This window comes from Telopea speciosissima, chromosome 8, assembly GCF_018873765.1.
Source record: "Telopea speciosissima isolate NSW1024214 ecotype Mountain lineage chromosome 8, Tspe_v1, whole genome shotgun sequence".
NCBI classification, from domain to species: Eukaryota; Viridiplantae; Streptophyta; class Magnoliopsida; order Proteales; family Proteaceae; genus Telopea; species Telopea speciosissima.
In genome coordinates this window covers 59,357,538-59,366,548 of record NC_057923.1, presented here as the reverse complement: position 1 = coordinate 59,366,548, position 9,011 = coordinate 59,357,538, and the positions used below count along the sequence as shown (strand labels likewise).

The 9,011-nt window shown below is 37.5% G+C and overlaps 1 protein-coding gene across 3 annotated transcripts; it reads right to left on the bottom strand.

The window, feature by feature from the left end:
* Positions 1 to 833: 833 nt before the first annotated feature.
* Positions 834 to 8,245, bottom strand: LOC122671214. 3 transcript variants are annotated; one of them, XM_043868322.1, is made up of 5 exons: positions 8,110 to 8,245; positions 3,478 to 3,520; positions 3,286 to 3,389; positions 3,058 to 3,201; positions 834 to 933 (listed from the first exon to the last, which is right to left on the bottom strand). In XM_043868322.1, the coding sequence occupies exons 1-4, from the start codon at positions 8,182 to 8,184 to the stop codon at positions 3,085 to 3,087; spliced, it is 339 nt and encodes a 112-aa protein (XP_043724257.1). In that variant the 5' UTR covers positions 8,185 to 8,245; the 3' UTR covers positions 834 to 933; positions 3,058 to 3,084. The 3 variants fall into 3 exon arrangements, with proteins under 3 accessions (XP_043724257.1, XP_043724258.1, XP_043724259.1); XM_043868323.1 differs by having other exon boundaries at positions 3,286 to 3,377; XM_043868324.1 differs by having other exon boundaries at positions 3,058 to 3,195; positions 3,289 to 3,377.
* Positions 8,246 to 9,011: the final 766 nt, after the last annotated feature.

Sequence of the window (9,011 nt, the reverse complement as noted above, 5' to 3'; positions counted from 1 at the left end):
CCAATCCGATTCGGCCGGTTCCCTTCCAAAAACTAGGGTTAGGGTAAGATTTGGCGGATTCCGGCCGATCCAGATTTCAATTCCAGGTTTTTGAACACTTTGTATAATGGAATATGACATGTAAAAAAGGGTCAGTGCCTGTAAGAAGGCAGATTATGTGCATCATTAGAGATTGGTCAACAATGGCTAGCAAAATTTTCACCAAGCTAAAAACTATAAAAAACTGTCTTCTCCATGCAATTGAAATTTCAACTAGACAACCATTAGCTAACTAACTATATGTTGATTTTGAAACCAGTCAGGTGGGGATTGACCGGTACCAAGTCATTAATCAATTGAAACTGCAGAATATTTTTCATATGCTTTCAACTTGACAATTAATATACTTTGACTATTGAAGATGTATTGTTGCTCTTATATATGATCTTGTATTTACCCTTTTTTTTTGGGGTGGGGGGGGGGGGGGGGAGCTTGGTCAAGGAGGGGAATTCCATCCAAGGTCTGTGCTAGACTCCAGCCATAACCGAAGGATAGATTCTTGTCTTTCACATGTAAATTCGAAAAACATGCAAGACAATGACAGCTTTTGATAGTGACATAATAGTAAAAATCCTTTTTTAACCTTAACAAAAAAACCTTTCAGGAATAAGACAAGAGAATCAAAAGAGTTTACAAAATGAATTAAAACAGGATAATCTATTAGCATAAAAAATATGTTGTTTCAGCCACACTAGAAGATGATTAGGATTACTTCAACCATTGACCTGTTATACAAGCAACTACGGAGATAACTGGACATAGACATCATAATAAGACGATAAAAAATTATGTCATGGATATTTTGCCCAACTGATACTGTGACAGAATTCTCATTCAAGTACATCTTCCTCCTATTTCAACATCTTCGATGCAAATGCTTCAAGAATCAGAAACCTGGAGAAACCAAAGGAACTGTGTGAAAGCATGATTAACTAAACATATGCAGTGTCCAATATAAACTATAAAGGAAATGAAAGGAGCCAGCTTACTTCCAAATCACAACACAAAGAATCACAACACAAAGAAGGCCTAGATCGATTGAGAAAAACAGGGCTAGAGAATATGGTAAACTTAAAATGAATTAAAATTTTGAAGTGCATCAACCAGAAAATAATCATAGCTCTAAACCTACAGTCGTCCTGATTACTTAATCAATAAACTTAAGATGAAGCATTGGTAATAATTTTTGTCAAGATACTGAATCTGGATAAAATAAAAAGGAACAACTTTTCCTTCAGCAACTGTGAATGGGAATCCATTCGCCGCGGGCTGAAGGATGGGGACAAGAGGGTATCATGAGGGTATATTGGGATTTATACTAAAACCCTGTAGGGATTTGGGAACATGAAGAAAACTTTCTCCAAACAAAAAACTTAATGTGTTCATATCCCACCCAAAACTGTAATTAGGAAAGCTCACATCACGCAACACTGATGTGTCATTTTTCTCAGAAACATGACTGGAATTCATGTTTCTGAGAAAAACATCCAAACAGGAAAATAGGAAGGTTAACCAAGAGTTTGGGAAAGTTTGGTGGATCACACATATATTCTATTAAGTGACATTGGTGATACCTACATATAGACAGTCAATTTATATAGCATTACAATAGATCCTTGTGTACAGAGGACCTCTTAATCTTTGACTTACCAAAAACGATAAAACATGGTAAGTTATCTCCTTAGTCGTGCTCCTCGCCTCCATCTGTAGGGTAGGGTAGCAAGTTTTAGCCACCTTACCCATTTACCCGTCTAAAACCAGAATAATATGCGTACATTATGATTTTGCCTATTCCGCACATAACTATTAGACCCAGCCCACTCCACATCAGACCCAGTTCCCAATCCTACCCAAGTTCCATTCCCATCCCTTAAGGTTTTCCAAGGGAAAAATGTAGTATTCCGTACATATTGGTAAAATATTTTAACTGTTCATTAAGAAAATAGGTAGAAGTTTTATTAAACACAAGTTTACCCGCCTTACCAAATTACCCCAATTTCAAACTTGTTAAGAACTATGAAACAAACACAACCCACAGTCCCACAATAGGACTGCAAATGGTGACCTAGCTCTCCTATCTCGTACCTGATTTAATTGAACATACACAAAATTTTAAAATCAGGTTCTCAAAAATATTTCTCATTTCCATTTTAAGTTTAAACTAATGCATTTCTTATCATTTGTTATCAAATGGGGTTGTTCCCATGCATCACAACCTATGTATTTCCCATCATAGTTGTCAAAGCGACTAGGTGATCAAAGGCGTTGGAGAGGTGCCCACTTAGGCGTTCAGTATATGATTATATATAAAATGGCAATAATAATTTTATATAATTATGCTTATACGCAACATAGAAGCTATATCAACATAATATGACATGCTAGTAATGACCTAATATGAGAAAGCCAGTATATAATAAACAAAGCACAGAAAATTATATTAGCGCATTCATACAAAACAAAACAATAAATATAAATCAATGTAAATTCGTAAACTGTTGACAAGGAATGTTGTCGCCTTGGACGCAAGAGAGAGCCTGGACACCAAGGTGGCGCCTTGACAACTATGTTTCCCATGCTTTGTTTTCCAGTGAGTTGTTTCACATGCTGACAGGTATTGCACAGGGTTTCCAGTTTCCACAAGTGTGTAGAACCAATGTCTTTGTTTTCCAACAGTTATTCATGAGAAGAAATTGGACTGGTTCGTAGGTCACATTAACAATAAGGCTGATCATCTACTAGACTTTTTTCCATCAATTATCTAAATTTTCTAGCAAAGAAATGCCAAAAAGAGGCTTGCCAACTTGCATAATGTTTTTGGACTGAGATTCACTACTGAGCAAAGGATGAAATGGCCAGTGCGTCAAGCCCTTGTGAGCTGCCAAACTGAGCCACCATGAAGAAAATTCCATAGTCAACAAGATCATTAGATAAGGATAAATTCGGATATGAAACCTTAAAATGCCATGTGCTTCCCGTATCTGGTTAGCAATGACAAACAAAGTAAAGATTACATACTTCATTCAGTTATTTCCTTGTAAATCCTCATCTAGTTTGATTCTCCAACTTGCAATTTGCCTCAGTCAATGCCCGAACCAAATGGGTTATTCGATATTGGAGCTTTGCATTTTCAGCAGCAAGCTTCCGAATCTCTTGGGAAGCCTACACAGTAAGGACAAAAGATAATCATTCCCTTCATGGCTTGTAAAATACGGAAGAAAAGGAAAAATAAAGAATAATCCTCACTCGCTCACGCTCCAGTACTATCGCAGCCTTTGCATCATCTAGCTTTTTTTGGAGCTCACTTACAATCTTTGACAAATCTTCGTTCGCAGCAGCTGGATTGCCAAATAAATTAGATAAGTACTTCTATCAATATCACACATTCTTTATCTGTCCAAACAGAAATCTTGTAATAAGGATAAGTGAGAGGCTAACCATTCTTGGAGGCAAGCAAGGCTTCAAGTCTTGATAGGCGTCCCTGTAGTAAAAGATACATTATATTTAGCAGGGCACTGGCAGAATTGTCCACCCAACAATCCAACATTCCAACTACAATGACATCTCAGCTGTTATATTACAGTTTTGAATACAGCGAAGCAATGAGAATTAGGCCTGAAAATAAAATGTGCATTGCATTTTGTCCGTAATATAACAATTAGCAACAGTGATTTGCAAATACAAGTTACTGAAAATATTGAAATTTTCCTTTGAAAAATAATGGAATAATTAGAAGTTTTAATGAGATCTTGGTTCAGTCTTCGCAACAGAATCAGAATCCTTCATAGACAGGATCACAGGGAGGTGAGAACACAACTAAAAATTTTAATAACAAAGGAAGAAGAAATAGATAAGAGGGATAAGACCAAGGATTCTCACCAAGGCCTAGGTTAGCATCTCACCAAGCAACCATCTCACTAGGCTCCACTGCATCTCATAACTATTGGCATAAAACCAGAAATTTCATTCAACTTTTTAACTTGTTCAAAATGCTTAAAGGCAGCACTTTTATAGAGTGATTGGGAAGGTTATAGACTCCCATTGGGACTTACTCTTTGACCATTTAATGAACTGCATATTTTCAAGGACTTGCACAACCATCAATGGACTGACTTACATTTTGGACTTACACAACAATCAATAGACTGACTTATTGACTGAAATAATATCTTCAAAGAATTTAGATAATAGTTGTAACAAACTAGATAATGCTTCTCAAATTCTGCACACATGCATTAATTACTTTTAACTAAGAATTGGATTGGATTAATTAGGTTTAGGGGAACCAGAAAACACACAATCGGTCTGGCCTGAACCAACTGAACCTGGTTTAATTGAACCAGAACAGGTTCATTCAAGGAACCACAGGATAAGGTAGAGACCTGATTCCACTCTTCTTGTGATTATGCTGCTAGGAGAACTTATCTACATCAACCCCCCCTCAGCTTGAAAGGATTCAACTCTGATAAATGTAGAAAGGACATCTAAGGCTCGTAAAGGTTTGAGTTGATGCTCTTGAAATCATCATCATAGATCCACATGCAACCATGCCGACCCTGCCACTTGATATGGAAAGAGTGGTAATCGCCTCCTTGCTGTGTCATACTAAACTTGTTGTCGACAACATTCAATCTCGTCCTTGTTCAGTGAAGCAAGTTGTAGCATCTCTAGAATATGCTTGGTATCACCCTCATTGGAATAGTGACCCAGATACAAAGTAAGATCAGCAACATTAAAAATATTGCTTATGGACATGTCAGGTGGCAATTCAAGCATGTAGGCATTGGGTCCAATCCTCTTCAGCACCTTGAATGGACCCATCTTCTGAAGCTGCAACTTCGTGTTGGTATTGGGTATAAGGACCCTAGCCTACTTGTCACCGCATCTGGGTGTTGACGCTGCATGTTGCTTAGAGGGGACGCCCTAACATAAGGTCGATAAGACATCGATATTTAAAAATAAAAATGCTCATAAAAAAGGATCCATGCAAAAGGTGATTGGCTGAATATATTATGGTGTTGGCTGCCTACCTGACGCACCAAGAAAATATATATAAACAATAAAATATAATAAAAGGAGCAACCCTAATGCATTAAACAGCCAATCTCAACACTTAACAAAGGCACATAGCAGAAACTCAAAGTCTAGAAACATACAGTTCTTAATGACTAAGAAACAGAAAATAACTACTTAATCTCATATAGGACTTAAATCCCTAATAACTGAGGCTATAGAATTGGCTTATTACAAAACTAAAACCACAAATATAAAGCCCATAGACCATACAATCCATCGGATACTCAAAATAACACATTTTAGTCCATTCTCGGTCCAACTTGATGGCCTGGTTTGCTGCTTCCCTTCTTGTTCTCTTGAACTACATCAACTCTCCCTAGTTTGGTAGAGATTTTGAATCAGACTTGCACAATCATCCTTCAATAGTAAGTACAATTTAGCAACCGTCCACTCCGTCTTCCGTCCCTCCATGGCTCTGATACCAAAAATATAAAGCCCATGGCCCATACAACCCATGAAACACTCAAAATAACACATTTTAGTCCATTCTCGGTACAGTTTGATGGCCTGGTTTACTGGTACCCTTTTTGTTCTCTTGAACTACATCATATGGCCTATCTGGGATCTTATTTGCGGCTGCTATTGATTATGGGATTTATGTGATGCTCATCCTTCGTGATGCTGGTTATTGCTATCATATGATGGTGGAATATTCTTTATTACATCCTCTGCATAATTTGTCCATGTGTAATGCTATACATGAGGGGGAGATTGGAGATTATTATTATCTGCTCAAGTTATCAATTGAAGATAATTATTATTTATTAGTTCGTATCATCTGCCTGTGTCCTCAACAATAATTTTATCTATGAAAATAGTTAATTGTGGTATTCAACAACAATGCAATTTATCAATAATCCACACCAACCTAATATTGTTTGGTTCACAGCAACCTTATGCTGAGTTATTTGGTCTCCAGCAACCTGATGCTGCTACTTGGTCCCCAACAACTTTATGATGCTAATTGGTCCCCAGCAACCTGATGTTGCTACTTGGTCCCCAGCAACTTGATGATGCTACTTGTGGTTTCCAGCAATCTTATGTGGTTACTTATTCTACTACTTGGTCCCAATAACTTGATGATACTACTTGGTCCCCAGCAACCTGATGCCGCTACTTGGTCCCCAACAACCTGATGTTGCTACTTGTAGTTTCCAGCAACCTTATGTTGTTACTTGATTCGTACTACTCTATACTTCACTTTTACCAGTGGTTTGCAGTGACCTATGCAGTAATTTTATCTGTCTTTTTCTCTACAATTGCTGATGATAATTGGTGTGCTTGAGTTGGTATTGCTATCACAATGAAGTTTCTCTATGCTCACTGGCATCAGTGACTTCTATATAGGTTCAAGACTAGTGCTGCTTTTAATATCTGTTCTTGTTGTTCCAAGTTGGAGTCTTTTGAGATATATATATATATATATATATATATATCAAAGTATTAAAGACTACTGATGATAGGGGGAGTGCTCCTACTGTGATGTGTTATTCCAGTTTCCTGTTTTAATTTAGTTTCTTGTTTTCACTTGGGCTCTCAAATTCGAATGAATCAATGTGACAGTGTGTGTAAATTTTTATCATGTAGATAGCTGTGTGCTTATAGCCCTAGACAGAATGGTGAGGAGGAATAATAAGTCCTGGGAATATGTAGAGCAACCTGGTAATAATAACCATTTCAAATGTAAATGTAACCTTGATTTCTCTGGGAGTGTTACAAGAGTGAAGGCTCGTTTGGGTTGCCTAACTGGCCATGATATTTTTAAAGTCTACTCACGATAGGGATAGTTTACTTATCATGATGTGTTATTTTAGTTTCCTGTTTTAGTTTAGTTTCTTGTTTTTTGGTTTTCTTTTTAGCTTGTAACTACTCTAAGTAGGATTCCTCCTTATAGTTTACATGTAATAGCAAGTATTATAAATAAAGGTTGGGAGACCATGATAGCACACAAGCTGAGTCTATCATGGTTCTTAGCGCATCCTCTCTCTCTCTCACAATTCTCTTCTTCTCTTCATAGGTTCTTGTTGTTAAGGTCGAGGTTCAAATACTCGTTTTGTTTTGCCATTTCGGTCAAATCAAGATGAGCAAAATACTGATATTTAGGCGGAATTTCGTGGGTTTCGCTTGGTTATTTCGGGGGACAAATGGCCGAAATGACCCAAAATGAGCGAAACACCGAAACGAAATAACTGAAATTTAGATGAAACAACGCATTTTTCAGACCGAGATGAGCGAAATTTCAACGAAACAGTGTTGATTTTTTTTTTTTGGCTTCCTATTTCATCTCGGACACACTGAAATTTTGAACTATGGCTAAGGTTTTGTCACAATGTTCACACTTGTTCCAAAGTGCTTGAACACATCCAAGCTGAAGCTCTTGCAGAAATAAATTTGAATGCATCTAAGAAAAGAAAGAGTGATACTGTGGAAAGTGGAATTGTTTCCACAAGTTCAATCGGTGCTCATCAAGCCACAATGCCATAAATGGTTTCTAAATAAGACAAGAAGTCATTGGAAAAGTGGATAACATAACACTTTGTAAACTCGGAGTTTGGATGCATCACCTAATTCCATGATGCAAGTGCTACAGTAATGATGCTTATACCAAGTACCACTCCAAAGATGCAAAAAATACAGATATGAAAGGATACCATCTGAACACCCCATAAGACAGTACAATGCTAGAATTCAATGAAGACAAGAGTAAAGTAGGTTGAAGCAGCAAGGAAAGACATGGGGACTTTTGAATCAACATAGATATCGGTATTGTTCTTAAATATGGAAAAATGGCCGAAAAAAGAACCCGTGTCATGTGAAGGGCTTCAAGTATATTTCTTTCCCTTCACTCTCTTGATAAAAGGTGAAACAGTATTTGTCTATCATTCTAGGAAGGCCAAATCCCAGAAACCCCTAAAACCCTCCCGATTCACAAAAAGAAAAAAAAATTTGTCAAACCAGGAAAGAATGGTTTTGAAGATTGAAGTATTCACTAACCTCTGCGTCAGAGGCTCTTTCATTGAAGGGCTTCAGAAACTCCTGCAAATCATGTGAATCTCCAGAATCCGCCATTGTAGGAACCCTCACTTATTAGAATACAGAGAGGACAGGGGAATCAACAGTTCAACACAGGACGACTCCCTCTTCAACCGGTTGGGAAGACGAGACGGCTGATGGCTTTCAGGGGCAATAACGAAAGTACGTCTACACCATGGGATTCCTTGGTGTTAGGCCACGTATACGGTTCAGGTAGGTCCAAACTGTATAAAATCGAAAAAATTCGATAGCATGTCTGAGGGAATCCATCCTATGAGACCCACATGGAGTGGATTCCATCTGAACGGCTGTGACCTGCTCTCATACATTCTCATATGTTCATGTATACATACGTGAAAGTGAGCCCAACTCTATGTTGAACAGTTTGGTTAATTTTCGATCCATGAATTGTAAACATGTGTTGTATTCCATCCATGTGTTATACGGTATTCCTACATAGGATTTTGTAAATATTCCTCAAATATAAATGGGGGATTGAAAACTTATCTTAACCGTAGACAAACCCACTTGAACACATTACTGATAAACACAATACGTGACATCACAAGCTTGAAAAACACAAGAAAAATCTTATAGAATCGATGAGACTAAGTCACGTCATTAGTCACTCTCCTTGAGACGATAGACACCCTTATGATGCAAATCAGGCTTTGGAGAATCAGCCTCAAAGATAAAATAGCTCTGTACATTGGGACACTTTAGAGTTGTGTTGATAAGGACATAACAAAGCAATGGATAGAAAAAGCTAAGAGAAAAACAGAGGTTGGGCTTGTAAATGAAACTATTAGAAAAATGAGCTTAACCTCCTCTCTATGTATATGAGATAAAGAAGAGCCGCAAAA

Excerpts from the sequence above, each read along its gene's own strand:
- LOC122671214 (XM_043868322.1), bottom strand. The coding sequence starts at position 8,184 with ATGGCGGATTCTGGAGATTCACATGATTTGCAGGAGTTTCTGAAGCCC. Across the intron at positions 3,521-8,109 it reads AAAGAGCCTCTGACGCAGAG|GGACGCCTATCAAGACTTGA; the intron begins GTTAGTGAATAC and ends CTTTTACTACAG. Across the intron at positions 3,202-3,285 it reads TAGTACTGGAGCGTGAGCGA|GCTTCCCAAGAGATTCGGAA; the intron begins GTGAGGATTATT and ends CTTACTGTGTAG.